Source organism: Coturnix japonica, chromosome 5 (genome assembly GCF_001577835.2).
Source record: "Coturnix japonica isolate 7356 chromosome 5, Coturnix japonica 2.1, whole genome shotgun sequence".
In the NCBI taxonomy this organism is placed as follows: Eukaryota; Metazoa; Chordata; class Aves; order Galliformes; family Phasianidae; genus Coturnix; species Coturnix japonica.
In genome coordinates, this window is record NC_029520.1 from 48,318,737 (window position 1) to 48,337,321 (window position 18,585).

Here is an 18,585-nt window from a genome sequence, read left to right on the forward strand (position 1 = left end):
GTAAAGTTTTCCAGCCGCAGCTTATCACAGTGTCTCAGGTAAGTAAGAAATTGTTACGTATACAAATAATAATAATTTGTGAAAGCATTTAATTTGCAAAACATTCTGTGGCTTTGTTTTCCAGCCTGTGGGCTTAGAATCAGATTATCAATAGACTCTCCCTCAGGCAACTGCGAAAGAGAGTGAAGAAGAAAATACTTCCTTAATAGCAGCATGGGAGCAGCCTGGGAGGCAGAAAACTTGTCTACAAAGCACCCACAGACTCTGCCTTTCAGAGCAAAGAGTCTCTCAGTCTATGAGCAATAATATTACTTGTTCACTTGCTTCTTCACAACAGCAATTGCTCCCACACGTTAGTAAAGTTTTGCATTATTATTTTTTAACTTACAAGTTTCAAAAGACAGAAAGAAGTATTTTTCCCACTTTGATAAATAAATGAATAAAAATAAAAAGCCATTTTGGAGAGGAAAATAACTGTTGTCTATAATCATAATGGCAAACAAAGAATCAGACGAGGGGAATAAAAATAGTTATTCTGTTGCTCAGCTTCCATAAGAAACTAGAAGTCCTTCTAAAAGTGAGTCTCTTACCCATACCTACACTCTCAAATTCTCATAACTGTTCATTAGTAAATATCTCAGTTTTACTTGACTAACTAAAGAATACTCTGTATATAGACTCCAATTTCCACTCTCAGAGGCCAATAAGTGAATGCAATCACTTGGCTACAGATCACTCCTTCATTCCCTATTTTCCATCATGGAGCAGAAAATATTATTTTATCCTTTTCTTGGAAAAACATAAATTATGTCATATTTGTGGGACTGAATCTCTATCAAGAAGCAATGACTCTCTCTTTACTTCATGCTTAAATTTTGTTTTTCCTATCAAGTTGAAGATCTACTCATGGAACAGTCCCTGCTGTGAGGAGTGTGAGGGCAGACAGTAAAAAATGTCAACAGTACATCATCCAGTATGCAAATACTGCCACTCCTTTGCACAGAGATCTGGTAAAACATTGTGGCTTCCAGCTCCTCTTCCTGATGACATTGTTTGGGTAGTGATAGGTGTGGTTCTTAACAGGCCATAAAAGAAACACAAAGGGCAACACACATTAAGTCTCCTAAAACCCTACCCTGAAGCATCTGCAGTACCTATTACAGGTTTTGTTTGTGTTATACTTCTTCAGATGCTAAACTGAAACTTAATTATTCCTAGTATTTTATCACGGATAGCAAATACGTGCAAACAAACCCAAATGCTAAAACATCAAACTGATCCACAAAGCAGGGGAAAAAAAAGGTATGTATCTGCAAAGGTAGCCTGTGTGGCCTTCAGCCTATTAGAATACTTCCTATTTTTCTAATGCAGCACTAAAAAATAGCATCCTTTATTAGCTTTATCCTTTGTAATGTCTTAGGTGGCAATAGACTTATATGGTAGCACTGCTGGTTTCAACCCACTCAGTAGAATGGGAAAGTCTTTTTTGCACAGCTGGGTATCATTGCAGCAAAGAACTAATTTGTTCCAACCTGTTTTCTCACAAAGAAATTTTACTCAGCTAAAGATTTTTGGAAGTGTATAAAATAAAGGCAAATGCTGAGCAAAAAGGAAAAGGTTACAGCTGCTTCAAAAAGGCAAAAAATCTAAACCTTAACCTAGTGCACTACAAAAAGGAGTTAGAAGTCTCACAGTAATACTCAGTAATGGCAAAGCACCAGGATTCCAAAGGCTTATAAGTACTCTGAAAATTATTGAATATTTAATCTGGTAACTTTTTATCTGAAATACGTATGTTTTACCATATCTGTTTTTCAGACCTAAGAAGATATATAGAGTAAAACCCCAAGATGTTAGGAATCATATAGATCTCAGAGTCATTGTCTAGTTTCCACCCCAGGCATGCATGTCTGTAGCAGGCTTGGGTTTGTCTCTTGGTGCTCTTAAAACTGAAAAGAACAGTAGGAAGGGGCCTACTAAGACAATCTAGTACAACTGGCTGGTCACTCTACAGTCAAACAAAAGCTAAAGCACACTCCTCATAGGATGTGCCTTCCAAAACCATCACCACCTTTGTTGCCCTCCTCCAGATACCATCAAATATCTTAGCATCCTTTTTATATTGGGGACCCAGAACTACAACCAATATTGAGGGTGAGGCCACACCAACACAAAGTACAATGAGAGAATCACCTCTTTTACCATGCTGTTGCTAATTGTCCAGTGCTCCAAACTATCTAGATTGCTTCCATGTTCTCCATGGAGTCAACACCACCTCTCTATTTACTGTCATTAGCAGACCTGCTAAGGATGCATTCAACTCCTGCATCCAAATCATTGATAAAAATGTTGAAGAGGACTGGACACCAGCAGCCCCAGTCACAACTATTATTTGAGCTCTGCTACTCTGACAGTTTGTCACCCAGTGTAGCATGAACCCATTACCTCACAACTGGACAATCTGTCCACAAGGATACTGTGAGGGATAGTAACAAAGGCCTTACTAAAACCTAGAAAGATTACATCCATTGCCTTTCCTTTGTCCACTAAGTGGTTGACCTTATTGTAAAAGGAGATCAAATTACTGAGACAGGACTTTCTCTTCAAGAACCTGTGCTGATTCAGCCTGATAACAGCAATGTTCTTTGAATGCCTTAATTTCTCAATCTGAAAATAAAAGGCAGGGACTCACATTTTAGCTGTACTGTGTCTACCTGGCTCCCAAAATGCTTAGTAAGAAGCTACATGCTCTAAAGCACTCTGCTTTATACTACAGTAGGCTTGTGAAACCAAACTGGCAAAGATTATGAACCAATTGAAATTAATTTCAGTTTTCTAACTACTGTGTCATGTTCTAATGCACAATTGCACACACAGAAAATCAGAATTTCCCCCAAAACATTACTTAGAAAACATTGTAGGTGCACTACAGGCCTGTAATATAAAGGTATTTCAGGTGATATCTTATGAAATAAAATAACATAAATGAATGCAAATCAATTACCTCCAGCAGTTCATTTTGCTCCTTAGTAATTTCTTCTATTTTTTTCAATTCTCTCAAAAGTTGTTTTGCTCTTAGGAAGACAGAGACAGGTTGTTTTTTCACCCCTGGTAGCTGAAGGGCTTCTTCATAGGACTGTATGTGAACAATGGTCTTCTGCATCGGACCAATATGGTCAAGTATAACCTATTAGGATACAGGATAGATGATGAATGATTCAGTGAACTGTAAAAAAATCAGATTCACACCAATGATGTGCAAGAGTAGCCTTTTTGAGTTTCCTATTTAAGAAGGAAAAATATTTTATTCTTAGAACAAATAAATGAAAATCCATGGTGATGCTCTATAAAGCAAAAGGAAGATATAACTTACATTTACAGTTCTGCTTTGTCTACCTATAAATATTGCACAGTGATAAAAAAGGTCATATTTAGGGTAGTTATTCATCTTACTGCATGTCATTTAAAAGTACTGAATCTTGGTCACAAAGACAGTTTAAAAAATGGCCTAATCTTTTTGCTACCACTGTAGCCAACTCAGGTTTCTCTTTTCCGTCCTGCAAACCACCCATAAGATGCTCTATGTTAAAGCTAACCTTTTTCTAAAGGTCCTGCAAACAGTTTTACCACTGCTGATAAACATGGCTGAGATGGTGATGAGTAGAAACAGAAACAAGGACAAACATCTGAAGCCAGGTTTTCCATCAAAGACAGATTCTCATAACCCTTCACTCTGAGCGGATGCAGTTTACAATCACCTTTGCCAGTTTTGGATGACAGAAATATGTGTAATTTCATACTACATAATATACAAAGTACATGTTCTGTGGAAGGCTCTGTGATCGGCTTTGAAAGAACAGAATCCAATAGCAACTCAAAAGTCCCTTGTTATCCTGAAGAAATATAAAATCTGAGAACTTCAGAAGGAAAACTAAATAAATAAGAGCCCTGAGCCCTTTTCTTACTAATATTTTTGTTAGACTCCCTCTCAAAAAGATTTAATGTAAATAACCACAACTGGAACAGAGATGTTCATTCTCTCATTCATTCACAAGAAGTCTACTGTAAACGTGCAGCTGAAATTATGTTTGTAATAACTGTCAATGACCTGAGGGTTAGAATATATGTAATACTGACATTTCAAAGTCATACATTAAAAAGCTCACATAGGAGTTTTCACAGACCTGTCCATGTTTAAGTTGATCTTTAGGAGGAAGTTCCAACAGATCTTCTGATGATAAAATTGTCTTCATTTTCATTACATCCTTCTCAAACATTTTTACATGAGCTTCAATGGCACCCAGCTCCTATATTTTGGAAACAAGGAATGTTTGTAGATAGTACAGTTTTGAAACTCCCTTCAAAAACACAAATCAATGTGAATTTCTGCAATTATTCAAAACTTGAAAAGAAATACTAAAAAACAAATGCAGCATATGCAGAATATGTTAACAGGTGCTGCTGACCAAAAGGCTAGTTATACAGACTATGTGTTGTCACAACATCTAAAAGAAGTAATAATCTATGGTCACTTAGTCAATTTTAAACCCCAAGTATGGAACTGAAATTCCCCTGAAAATTCACATTATAAATCACTACTGATGAGAATGCACTTTTTCACTGTTGATATTTACCATTAAGAAACAGGTCCTACTATGCATTCTAGATGAAGACTTATTTCAGCTGGAAAATGTGTCTGCACACAGTATGGCTCCCAGATAACACTCATGACAACAGTCAAAGAAAAAACTGTGTTGGAAGGGATCTTAGAAGGTCTCCAGAGACTGTCTGATCCTGCTGAGACATGGGAACCGCCTTCCATGGGGATTTCACCCTCACTCTAGGGCCCTGAGACCAATCCTTCTAAGGAGTATAGTGCTATCTTGTTTATAGTCATCAGTTATATAGCAGCAGGCAATGGTTCCAATTTTGTTTCCTCTCAGCTCGTTGGGCCCTTCAGCAATAATGGCCATGGCTCTATAAAACACTGCTTAGCAGCAGCTATAAATATCAGTGTGTTATCAACATAGTTTTTCTCCTAGAACCAAAACAAAGTATCATACAGACACTCTAAAGAAAACAATTCTGTTCCAGCTGAAACTAAGACATATGCAGACAATGTAAGCTGTATTTCATAACACTGTTATTCTCCAATAAAAAAAAAAGCAAAAAACTTACAGATCAACCAAACTTACATCAGCCACATGCTGGATCTGTGGAAGAATCTCTGTTATTTCTTGCTGTAGAATTGCTACTTCCTCCTCTGCTTCATTCAGCTGCTGCATTATACTGTCTGTTTCAAAGACAGGCGTTAGCTCCTCCAACTCCAAGTAAACACTGTGCAGGAGGTTTTGCTTTTGTTCGGAGTCTTCCAAAGCCATCTACAGACAAAATAAGAAATTAGTTTGTCTCCATCACTGGTGACATCAAAGTTCAGGGATGACATGAACCGGAATGAATCAGGTTTAATTTCCTGTATATCACTGACCACTGCATGCATTTCCAAAAGCTTGGTTCAGATTAAAACACTTTGTGCTTAATGAAACCAAACTGTTACATCCTAGATTTGGATCATGTGCACAATAGAGAATAGGTACAGAACTGTACATATTCAAGAAGTAAAAAATGATCTTAGCCGTGCAGCAAGCACACTGCCATATATTTTTGGAAGAGAGATGTACTACATTTCAGCACTTTCGCAAGATGGTTAAGTCTGACACCAAAAAGCACCTATCTTTATTTCATGCCCTCAAACTGTAACCATTTTTCACTTGAAGTATTTATTGAAAATTATTTATAATAGTAAGACTGAAAAATGCAAAACTGTATCTTTATAGTTATAAACTATAAACTAACTAGTTATAAAGAGAACAGTTACCTGAAGGCCATTAGTGTACTTGTGTAGTCTTTTTGCGGAGTCATTCTGAGCATCTGCTCTTAGCAAGCTGTTGGTGTTTTCTATCCAAACTTTCATGTCCTTCAAGAGTTCATCATATTCTTCCATCTTGTTGGCAGCCTAGGAAATGATGTTTTTACAAAAGGGCACAAATACATTTCTATTTACAGTCTAGGATAAACACACCTATGGGCAAGGCTTGAAGCAAACTGGATGTGTTGTATCAAGGTGAGATTAGTATGGTGAAATACAGAAGTGTGAGTTAAATTTTTCTGAAACAGTTTCATCTTCTAAACAAAAGTAATTCTGGCATCTGTGGGCTTACATTTCATGGGGACATTGTTATGATTCAGGTGGCAATGTTACTTAAATGGATAACTCATTGGCAGAGGTATCATAAACTGTAACATTGTTGATCCAGGGACATGGATGCCCATGTTAACTCATATCAACCACAACGCAGAGTTGGTTCTTTGGACTGGAAACTGGAGGCAATGTTTGTCACTCCAGAAATTCCTAGCTACGTTAAGTCAACACACCTGCTTTTGGCTTTTCATCTATTTGAGAACCTTTTGTGTGAAGCCTTTGTTTTGTTTTGGTTTTTGTCATTTTTGTTGCTATTGCTTTTGTTTCTTTTTTTAATATGACACAAATTCTTCAAATTTGAGAAAATCCAAAGTTTACATTTGCCTCTACCTTGTTTAAAATGGCTGTTCTGCGCTCGGCCAGTTGTGAGACTTGTTGGTAATGCTGAAGAGGGGTCATTAAGATATCCATCAAGTCCTGTGCATGGCAGGAATCCTGCTCTACTATGTCATGCACTTCTGCATCCAGTTCATTGAGTTTGTAATGCCAAAGGTCCAGCATATCCCAGATTTGCTGCACGTAAAGAAAGAAGAAACAAAAGAAAAATAACAAAGAGTTATTTCTTCTTGTTGTTGAGCATGTGGAATTGCAAAGCTTTCTGAACTGATATAACAAGAACAGAACACTCTGCATCTGCCAGTGTGATTCACAGCAATAAAAGCATGCATTTTCCTATTTTCCTGTGAGAAAGAAAAGGTAAATGTTCATCACATAACTGCTTGCTTGTACCTCTTCTATTAAGGACACAGAATGAATGGAGGCAGCTTTACACACTTAGTAAATCAGGCTCTGTAAAAGCAACCAAAAATCTTTCAATGCCCACAAATAAATAAAAAGACAAACTACCTTCTGAACTTCTTTGGCTTTTGCAACGTTTTCACTCTTCTGTTCCAACATCTTTTCAATAGCTTGAAGGCCATTGTTAATAGTCTCCGCTTTTCCTTTCAGCACATACTGAGGAGAACTCTGCAAGTTTTCAAAGCTAACCTGTCACAGAAAAGAAAAAACGACAGTAGAGATTACAAAGATCTGCTATTTTCTGTGTAACTCCTCACTAAAAATATTAGAACTCTCTTCACTAAAAATATTAGAACTCTCTTCACGTTTCTTTTGATGAGTCACTTAAAAACACCAGAATGGAATTACATTTCCTGGGAGAAGCATCAACGTGACCAGACTGAATGCTCACATCTTGTTCAACTATTTCTCCTTCCTTAAAATGACTGGCAATCATGAACCAAAAAATAGTAAGGTGCTGCAGCTCCCTGTGTTCAGCTGACTCCTTTCTTGTCTGCAGCAGATGTCACTCATTACTGCTCCATGGAAAGGGTCACACTCAGATTTTTGTGGTAAAAAGCCTGGAACAGCCCCATCATGCCTTGACTATTTCTTCTGTTTAAGAAATAATGACACTAAGGAGCATCAATGTGTAGTGAATCTCTAAAAAAAAAAAAAAAAATGCATTTTTTGCTCAAATCTAAACACCAAAGGGCCTAATTTCCAATATAAAGAGAGAAGCTCTCAAGTATGCTGAAGTTGAGTCACAGCTGAAGCAGAGAGCTGAAAGACACCAGGAGGTACCAGGTTACCATGAACTAGAAGAACTGCAGGGGGTGAGAAAGCCCTTGCTTGCCCAAGGTGACGTCTCTTCTCACTAAAACCTGCCAGCTGTTATGGTCAGCTGATTATCAGTACTTTGTTAAATCATAGTGAATTCTTTGTGTGCTGCGGGCCTGGGATTTGTGGAGCCCAACTGCACGTGTACAATGCACAGCTGTATGCTGTGTGGTTACATGAGATTTCTAGTTCACCAGCTATTCAGGTTTGTCACTACTTATTCTGAAATACTTGTCATTCTGCAGGAAATGAGGATTGTTACTTATTTAGTAAATTATTTGCTTTTATTTCTTTATACTTGTTAGTTTATAAAGATTCTGACAGGTACTGTCTGAACAATATAATACCCATTCTAAGGTACTGTACTGATAAAACTACAGTAATTAAAATAAATGCACAGGAAAAAAGACCTACAGTCCAACTCTTTGGGTACTTTTGCTTACACAAAACAATTTATGAACCCACCTACAATGTACCGTACCTACAACCTTGTGTAAAAAGCAACTCAGAAGGTAATCATCAAACATTTCACCCTTATTACTACCCTGAAGTATATTCAGCATGAAAAAAAATTACTGATGTGTGCAGACGTAGTTTCTTCCTGCAAATTAAAGCAAAAACACGAAGCAGAATCACACATGAGCAGTGTGACACAGCTGGAAATATGAACGCAGGCTGGACCTGTCAGCGTTCTGGTCATTCACAGGGCAGGATTTTACTTTCAGTAATTCTTAGTGGCCTGAATTTATAGTATTTGTCACGCAAAATGCGTGGCATCAGAAGTACATTTTATGTTCATTTTTATGTTACCTTACTTAGAAGAAAGCTAGAATGCCATTACAGAAAGACAAGTTAATTCTGCTTTCTGGAAGTTTATTCTACAACAAGACAGTTAACATTAGGAGTTTTTTCTCCAGCACACCTTTTCACCAAGAGTAAAGAAGCAAATTAAAAACTAATTGATTTTTTAATGTTAAATTTGTAGTTACAAGATTCATCCCACCTTGCTGTATGAAAATCACGTAAGCAATTACCTTGTCTTCCAAGTCTTGTAAGGTTTTCTTGCAGTCCTCCAGCTGTGCTTCAGTTTCAGCAGGAACTATTGTGTACATTTCAGAATATCTGATCCGGAGTTTCTCCATGATATCCTTTAGATTTTGGCTTTCTTTATCAATCACTCTCTGAGCTTCCTATGAAACAGAGATTTGAAACAGAGATTTTTTCAGCCACTCCTTGAGCACACGTGCATGTATGTATACATACACAAGTATCTCATGGTTTATATTTCTTGCCACGAGTGTGATTTAGAAACGCTGTTTTTGTGACAAAAATCCTACTTCAACTACCTCTGCAAGCAGATTAGCCCAAGAAATACTCACTCATTTAATCAAACGATGCTTTTCAATCTGTAAGAATTAATTAAACTTGATACTATTTCATGTCAGACAACTGAGGTACTGGTATTTATTGATGGGTATAACAATGTAATCACACAATGCGCACCAATGATTAAAGGTTAACCTTTGTGCCATCCCTTCTGCCAAAAGTGTATTTTCTCTTTCAAAGATCTTTAATAGCCAATGTTCATTCCCTCATTATTATTAACAACACAAAAGCCACAAAAAAGCAACAGATTTCAAGCTGAAGTGTCTGCTTTCAGGCAATTATGCAGAGCAGCACAGCGGGCTCCTTTCAAAGCAGTAGTTTCCAGTCCTGCATGAAGAATGCAGGTTTTATGAGATAAAAGAAACTTGAACAACTATCTAGAGCCTGTGGCCTAGAAATAAAATCTGACCCAAGTCCTCCTGCAGAAAGAATGAAGAAACTCATTTGTTTCAAAGGTTTTCTAGAGTTTCAAGTTGGAAAGTTCTGTTTTATGGTTTCTTTTCTCAGTATTCAGTCATTTGAGAAACTCAAAACTTAATGATGTTACTGGGCAAAAAGCTCCCACTGGACATTAAAATTAACACCCTTTTTATCCGTTAACTCCCAGTCTTTGCATGGGAATCTTTTCTGTCATACAAACACAGTTCACATAACATATATGTGAGAGTCTGAAATTGATTCATTTCCTGTCATCTCAAGACAACTGGCTCTGATCGAAATAAATAAGTAAAATAAAATCATGAAACAGTCGTGTGCCTAATTCTACAGCAAAGTAAGCTGCTGTACCAGTTAACACTATGCCAGTATTCACAGGGCTATAGGGACTCCCTGACTCAAATTTCCAAGAGTCAGTTACAGTATCAGCTACAGCACCGGTGTCCAAAGGAAAATGTCCAAAACATGTCTCTGCAAACGGGTTTCTGTATACAAATGCATGCCCACATATCACAGGTTGGTTACTTGGAAAGCATTTGCCTGTTAAAAAAGTCACTTTGCTTTTCCTGGGGATTAGTTTGATAGAGCTCAAATAGGCTGGAATAAATTAATGCTAACATTCTGAAGTTTAAAAATAACTTATTAAATATAGTAAAAATAAAATCTAGATCAAGATCTAGAAGTTAAGATAATATAAATAAAACAAAACTAAATCAAGATCAACATAATTGAAATAATAAATATAGAGATGCATATAAACCCAGATTCTGGAACTGGTAGCAATAACATTTTGTAAAGTCCAGTATTCAAAGAAAGCTAACAAAAATATACTGAATTGATAAAAGCGTATTTAAAAATATACCGGATTGGTGCAGAGTTAAGGCTGGTGTGGGCTGCAGTCCTGATCACAATTTGGCTTCTAAAAAGCAGTTACCAGATTAACCAACTTATGTGGAAAATCAGATCCAGTACATTCAAAGCTGCTCTGGTTATGCATGCAGAGGAGGAAAATGCACAGGGTATACACTAAGCAGTCATTCCTAAAAGGCACACAACTGGTTGTGAATCTCTTAGCAGTCTATGAAGGCTTCTACTAACTGAGCTGGTAGAGGAAAAAGAGTGCAAACCAATTCTAGGGCAGGCCAGTTGCATCCCTTTGAGCCAGACTCATTCTCTTTAACTCAGTGTGCATATGGATATACATGCTTTGCAACTAATTTTATTTGGAGAGATTTCTATCTCCAACATAAAAGAGAATATATTCCAAAGATTCCCACAGAGTCAGAGAGCAGCTACTAACCTTTAGCTGTGCTGCCTTTTCGACAGCATCTTGGGACAGCACAGACAGGGCATTTTGTAATACATTTTTCACAGCATTTATTTCTTCAGTGATCTTGTTCCTCTCTTGAATCTCAGCCTGTACCAAATTCTTATGGTCTTGAGTCTTTTCATACAACCTATGACAGATTTCCAGCAAGAATACACTGTGTTAGATTTGAAACTGAGTAGAAGTTAACAGAGCACACAATTTATTTGAAAGTGAGTCTTCAAATATTGCTAAGTATAACCGATAGATCAAAACAGACAGCTTGGCTATTCAATCAGGAATGATGCTCCAGAAAACATTTTAGAGTCTAAAAGCCATGGCAGAGAGAAAAGACACTAACGAAGATTTCCACATAGAAAAGTAAGCATGCAGAAGGGTGATTGTAATTTCAGCTTTGCAAAGAACATCTGAGGTAAATCTTAAACGTTCATTAAGGCACTAATTAAGGTAAAAGTTGTATTGTGTAAAATGTTCAAGGTCTGACTTTCAGAAGAGTAGAAGACCTGCACATCCCATTCAAGTTCACAAGAGCCTGGAGCTTCCAAAACCAATCATGAACCCTGATGTTTTCTTCTACATTTGAACTGCAGCCCACACATGACATGATCATGCTCAAGTCTTCCCCCTAATCTAGTATCTCCCATTGGCCATTCTGAAGATAGAAGATGGCTTAGATGGAGCACTAGTGTGTCTCAATAGATTATCTTTTTAAAGCCCAGTACATCTATCACACATCCTTCAATATCTAACAAAATGCTGCTCTTATAAGCAATCACGTTATAAGTTTCACCAAACTTTTGCACCACTTACTTTTTACAGCGGTCTTGCATTGTCTTTATCTCACATAAGGCAGGAAGGGCAACTTCTGCCTCCACATTTTCAGGTGTATTCAGGATGTTCCTTATTCGGTGAAGAAGTAAGAGCAAGAGGAGCTGCTGCCTGCTGACGTTTTCCTCAAATGCATACACAGAATCCAGTAATTCAACCAGTTCCTCTCTGGTGGCTTTTTCTTTTTCTTTAAGACTTTCTGGCTGTTCTTCCTGGAGCTTATCAAGAATTATTGCTTCTCGTTCCAGCTAAGTAAACAGCATGCCAAAGAATGAGCTCAAGTGCTTTTTTAATTCATCAACTTAAGTTATATTATTTATTTACTCATATGCATAACTGAATAGTAGGAACTGCATATCCAGAAAGCTTGAACCTCTGATGGGTGCCAAAACACCTGAGCTTGCTTTAACAAAGAACACAGCCACACACAGAGTCATGCTGGATTCAGGCAATGTACGCTGTAAACATCCCCATCATTTCTGACTCCAGGTTCAAGAAAGTCTGGAGGCAACTTGCTGATCAGTGTGGGAAAAAAAATGATGTTCTGTATTAATCTCAGCCCTGCACAAGTAGATTTGCTATCTAAGGGTCTCAGCTCTATCACATTTCTCATAACTTACTGTTTGTTAGGCAACTCACCTCCTCATTGATGAACTTCCATTCTTGTTTTAGCTCTTCACAGTTGATTTCCAGCTCTTTTGCTGCCTCAAGCAAACCCAGCCAATTTTCCCACAGTGCTGTTACAATCCTGCCCAGGGCCCTGTCACTTCCCTTGCATAATCTCATCAGCTCTCCTGAGACCTGCCTTAGCTTCACAAGATCATCTTCAGCCGAGTCAATGTTGGAGACTAAAATCTTATGCAAAAATAAACAAGCAAATAAACAAACACATCCTATCAGAAGTGTTAATGAAGCATTCAGTACCATGATTAGAATCCTCTATTAAAATGGCAATCACTTCGCTAAGCTGGCTAAACACAGTTTTAGTGAGGGAATTCTGTATTGACTAAGACTATGAAGAAAGGGAAATAAAACAAGCAAAACAATCAGAAGAACAGCACGCACAAGAAATTAGGTTGCTTTTACTTTATGGTTATTTGGAAGGGAAATGAATGAGCTCTAGTTGCAGACACATAATATGAAGAGTCTGTAATATGATGTGTCTGTAATATGATGAGTACTACAAGACAGCAGGAAGGTTCATTGCAGCAGAGGTATGGTGAGGAGAAAGCAACAGATTCTGGATGGGGAAGTGGAAGTGCTCTGACTTTCCCATCTGAGGGAAAATAACAGCAATTTGAGAAATCAGATCAATCCAGGTCCTGCAAAGCAGCAATGAGGAATTCAAACAGAAATGCGACACCAACTAAAGCATGGGTAACGTTTGATTTGTAAAGCAATAATATGCACTCATTTTACACGGCATATTACAATCCAGGCTACTTATAGATACCTAAATACACATTGTGATTGAGTATATACATAAATGTAGGATAAATGTAAGCATTTCTTACTACCCTGATACAATATGTCCTATACAAGTGCATCACAGTTTTGCATGAGTTTTTCAAGTTCTTCAGATCCTCTCTTACCTTGCATTCCTGTAAGTTCTCCAAAGCTTCCTTATAAGACATTGGTATTTGGGATAAAGACTGCCCAAGCATCTTTCCCAGATTGTTAAGATCATCACAGACTTTATCTTTGCATTTGGAATAGCTTTTGTATTTTTCCAAATATCTGTAGGAAACAATTACAAGACCAATTATAAATTCTTATGATTGACTGTCTCTTCAAACATAACACTCACTAGAATAACAAAAAAAAAAGTCTTCTGAACTAGCAATTCTCACTAATTATTTTGCAAATTGTTTTCAATTTTTTATCTCAGATTTTGGAGCTGAAGTATATTAAAGAGATACAGGTGTAAATATCCCATTGTTAAAAAATGGAGGTAAGAATATAAAACGTATCAGCCAGAGCTACTTGAAGGAACTGTCTGTCTTCCCTTACGTCTCCGTTTTGAAGAAGTACAATTATTATCTGTTAATTTTCCTTCCATTAAAGTCACACCTAAAGACAACAGAGTTGTTCACGGTTCTTTCAGCTGAATTACCTAGCTAAGAGAAGAATCAAAATTGCATTTTTTTGTCACAGGTAGAAATATCACCTAGGAACATGAACATACCTCAGTTTGTCAGCCTCGTTCCTCTGAATCTTCTCTTTTAATGCCAAACTTTTATTGACTAGTTCTCTTAAAGTATTTTCCAGACTTATTTTGTCTTCTGGTTTCACTATGTTTTTCAGCTTGGAGTACAACTGCTCTAAGTCAGCCTTTGCGGAATCAAACTCTTCTTGTTTCCACTGTGGGGTTTGATAGGTGTCCTCTGAACTACTCAGCTCTACTGCAGCAGAACAAAGTTGAGCTTCACAGTCCTCAAGGAACCTGGCAGCCCTCTCAACAGCCTTGGTGTAAAGCTCACCAGCCTTACAAGCCTCCTCCAGAGCAGACTGAAAGTGTTTGAAAGACAAAGAAACAATCAAGAAACATTGCTGTGCTTCTCTGGATGGCCTTCTCAGAATTTCATGGTTGGTCTTCAAGCCCCAAACTCATAGAGCAAATGCCCTCTATTACTCATGTAGCCATAGAGAGGTGCTGACTGCCTTCAAACATAGGGGCAGGGGGTATAAAGGAGATATCAATACTGGAAAAATCCAGAGTAAAGAATGGCAGAACATAAGAATCACAGGTTTCATTACAGACACAGACATACACTTTTACTAAATTATACTTACAACACGGGCAGCAATGTCCGTCTTCAGTTGTATTTCATGATCTGCCAGCGTTCTTAGTTTTGTTTCTATATCAGCAGCGAGAGATTTTTCTCCTTGACTTTCCCTCTCTTTTTCCATTATAAGTTTAATAGCAGAAAACTCTGCTGACATCACATACTGAATTGATTCCCATCGCATCTTCTCATATTGCATCATTTTCATGTCTACTAGCAGTGGCTGCTGGAGCTCTGACTGAATGCGCTTTATGGCATGGGATAGATGTTCTGCCACATTATGGATATCTTCCTTGTTTACACTCTGGAGACTAGAGACCAAGTTTTGAAGAATCTGACTCAATCCTTCAACATCTTTCTCTAGGCTTTTTATTTCTTTCCTCTTTGATTCTTTGAATGGTGTGTGAAAAACCTCACTCTCATTTATTTGATTTGCTGCCTCCTGGATTAAGTGCAACATTTGTTGAATTGTCTGAAGCAGAATCTGTGCAGATATGAGATTCTCAGCAGGAGAAGAATTAGACCTATCATTTAATATATCTGCTTCTTTTCTTACAGCAGATGTCATAGTCCGGATGTCATTTAACAATGCATGTAACTTATCATATTCCCTAATAATGTTTCCAAAATGTGTTATCTTCCCTTTAATTTTATCTTTAATTCTAAAAAATTGAGTTTGCAATTCACGCAATTCATCCAGCTGGAATGAATCCCAATTTAGACCTATGCATTCAAAGATTTCTTTAAACTTCATTATTTGCGACAAATTCGACTGAAAAGATAGTACTTTTTCTTCAAGTGCTTTGCATTTATTCTTTATTTCTTGCGTGGCCTCTGTTAATTCTTCCAGTTTCAATTCACTGCTCTGTAGATCACTGAGATCCTGTTGCAGTGAAGTTATTCCTTCTGCAAACTCTTTGTATACTGCTATTTTTTTCCCCACTTCATGACATTTACTCTGAATTTGCCTCTTGGTCTTCCTTGCTCTATTTTTCAGACTTCTTAATTGGTCAATCAAAAATAATTGTTCAGATAGACTGAGTTCCCCAGCTGTGATCTGACTCTCTTCACAATGGGATGAGATAAGCCCTTCAATCTCTTGTATGTCCTTTAAAATCTCCTTTAAAATGTCCTGTTGACTGATTAATTCTGAGCACGTGCTGATTCGGTTCATGTCCGGCCTGCCAAGTGTCTCTGCATTTCGAAGCTGACAGTGAACTTTTTCTACCTCTGCAATAAGTCTTTGCCTCTCCTCCAGCTGAAGCTCTAGGTGCTGTAATCTTTCAACAGACTTTAAAACAAGAGCCTTGTATGAATTCTGTAATGCCTGTAGGAGGGAGGTCATGTCAGAGATCTCCTCTGGCTTCAAGTTGGGAAGGATGTGCTGGAGCTCATTACCAAGTGTTTCAATCACAGGCTCTCTATCTAGAATTTCATTCCTCACAAGCTCACAATTTCTGATCTGTGATTTAACATCACAGGGGAAAAGTGCTGCTTTCTGATCAAGAGAGGACAGCAAATCTTTGACCCATGACATATTTTCTTTCAGCTTCTTCATTATGTCCTGTTTCCTCACAGCAGGCCCAGTGACCCGAACATCATCCTGAGGAGTACATTGCTCTGTTAAAGCTTCCAATTTGCTCTGCAAATCCTGTATACAGCTCTCCAAAGCCATCTTTTCTTCATCGCTCCAAATTCTTTTCATCTGCAGTTCTATCTTTCTTTTTAACAGGGAAAGACCATGTTTAATGTTCTGTAACTCTGCAGTCCAAATTATGGGGCATTTGGCTTTTTCTCCATCTGAGGAACACGAATCTGTTTGCAAATACTGCTCTTGTATCAATCTCTGAATATCCTGTGCTTTATCCATAAGCGTGTTAAATTCATTGATTTCTGCCAACACCTGATCATGTTTCTTTTGCACTGCCTGTTCCATGTGCTGCCACCACTGCTCCAGTTGCATCATCTGGCTTGCAGTTAACACTTTGTCCATGCGTGTTAAATGCTGAGACAAAAGTTCTTGTTGAGCCTTCAGCTGGTTTAAAACATCCCTTTCTTTGTGCAATGACTGTACACACGCCTTAATTTTCTCCAGAAGAACTGTGTTATTCATAGGACCCCTGCCAAAAATATGAACACATTTGTAAAGAAGAAAAATTATATGAACTACACATATACTAAGACAGTTTTGTCACACAGAAAATGATTCATTCACTTTCATTCACATATATGTCTTTCTTAGTGGTCTCTCAAAAGTGTCCTAACAATCGTAACAGGATGACTTTCTTGCTTATTCATACAGTGTTCATTATTTCTGGATATCTCTGCAGGTAAAGGCACATTCTAATGTATATTCTTTACAACAGCAGCATATGCAACAGAATGTGCCGTTTCCTAACATAAAAGTTGTCTCTCTTTTTATAAATCAACAATGGTGCTAAGTAACCTCTAAGTGAATTAATAATTAGCAAGTTACATTGCTATGCAATTAAGGAAAAAACTTGGCTAAAAGAAAAACTTGCAAAATGAATCCAGAAGAAGGCATCGACTTGTCTTTTATTTCCAAAAGTGCTTTGAAATTCACTTCTAAAATACATCCAGCTTCTAAATTCACTTCTTAAAATACATTTTTATTCAATTCTTTCCAATCACTTTGCTGCAAATCAACAATTTCATAAATCATTTTAAGACTTCTAATTAATGTGTTACCTTACGGTGATCAAGGGGCCAGTTTCTATTGAACATTATCAATATTAATATTGAATATTAATGAGATGTATAAAACAACACGTGCCTCAGCATTATTGAAGCAGAACATGAAATTCATCCTACATCAGTCGTACCAGAAACATTAAGGACCACATTTGTATGCAACCTATTAACAGAAACCCACAACTATACTTACATTTTTATGTTATCTTTTTCTGTTGACAAATTTTTCATTGAGGACTGAGCAGCAGAAAGATTTTTCTGGTACTCATTAACTAAACAGCATTGTTGTTTCTTTACAGACTTAACAGCATCCAGTTCTTGAAGCAGCCTGTCCCAGCAGGGCACCACAGGCTCTGGGGTTTGCAGCTCTGCTCCATGTGATCCTGTTACATCAGGAAGCGTTTCTCGACTCAGACACAAAGATTTTGCTTTCCATGTTTCCAGTTCAGTTTGTAAATTCTACAATCAAGCCCACCACAGAAAGGATTAGGAAAAGATCTTAACCACTTTCAGCTTCAGCACAGAATACTGATGCAATCATATACATGCGCTTCCTTGGTTACGTGTAATGAGTACACATCACAGAAGTACACACGCAATCACAGGTGCATGTAATAGAACACTTCAGAGGACTGGTACAAAAGATGGCATTTACGTGGACATATTTACAATAAGGCACAGTGTTTGTAGATTACCTGTTACGCAAACTGCCTAAACCACAGAGTCAAACCTCAGTCAAGATAATATGCAACAATTTTGTTCTGCCCAACTGAATCGTACTTCTGTAAGCGTATCGCTACATTAACAATGAGGAATGGCTTTGCAGTTTCCATACCTCCAGCTCCTTCAGTTGCTCATTTATAAGCACAATATCCAGCTCAGCCACTTCATTTTTCAGCTCATTGACCTTTTGTTCCTCCTCAAAATACTCAGTGTTTGCTTGCAGCCCAGGAAATAGTTCCTTCTCATCAACCCCTGCTGCACCTTCTTTCTGCAATGCAAAACAGTATGTTTATTTCTGAAGAATTCCTAACATGGTAAATTTTCTGACTGCAATGCTTGGCTTCATATGTTTAAGCCATGACTAAATCCTGCTCTCTCTTCCTCCTAGGAGGCCTTCCCATCACTACCACCCACCTCTGCAGTCATTCTGTCCTGCAAGCACTGTTCAATTAGCTGAGAAATCTCCATGAAAGTTTGAAACTCTGACATCTCCTTCAAGTAACATCTTC

General features: G+C 37.7%; 1 protein-coding gene across 6 annotated transcripts in view; it reads right to left on the reverse strand.

The window, feature by feature from the left end:
- The window catches only part of SYNE2 (spectrin repeat containing nuclear envelope protein 2), a 156,243-nt gene that overhangs the window by 71,720 nt on the left and 65,938 nt on the right, over positions 1 to 18,585 (reverse strand). For all 6 annotated transcript variants that reach the window (XM_015865456.2, XM_015865457.2, XM_015865454.2 and 3 more), the window contains exons 48-62: positions 18,189 to 18,344; positions 17,547 to 17,812; positions 14,649 to 16,761; positions 14,041 to 14,363; positions 13,448 to 13,592; positions 12,495 to 12,710; positions 11,838 to 12,103; positions 11,001 to 11,157; positions 8,914 to 9,069; positions 7,109 to 7,249; positions 6,593 to 6,775; positions 5,879 to 6,016; positions 5,196 to 5,381; positions 4,185 to 4,307; positions 3,005 to 3,187 (exon numbers count right to left, since the gene is read on the reverse strand). In XM_015865456.2, coding sequence (XP_015720942.1) covers positions 3,005 to 3,187; positions 4,185 to 4,307; positions 5,196 to 5,381; positions 5,879 to 6,016; positions 6,593 to 6,775; positions 7,109 to 7,249; positions 8,914 to 9,069; positions 11,001 to 11,157; positions 11,838 to 12,103; positions 12,495 to 12,710; positions 13,448 to 13,592; positions 14,041 to 14,363; positions 14,649 to 16,761; positions 17,547 to 17,812; positions 18,189 to 18,344 — 4,752 coding nt within the window. The remainder of the gene's footprint in view (positions 1 to 3,004; positions 3,188 to 4,184; positions 4,308 to 5,195; positions 5,382 to 5,878; positions 6,017 to 6,592; positions 6,776 to 7,108; positions 7,250 to 8,913; positions 9,070 to 11,000; positions 11,158 to 11,837; positions 12,104 to 12,494; positions 12,711 to 13,447; positions 13,593 to 14,040; positions 14,364 to 14,648; positions 16,762 to 17,546; positions 17,813 to 18,188; positions 18,345 to 18,585) is intronic.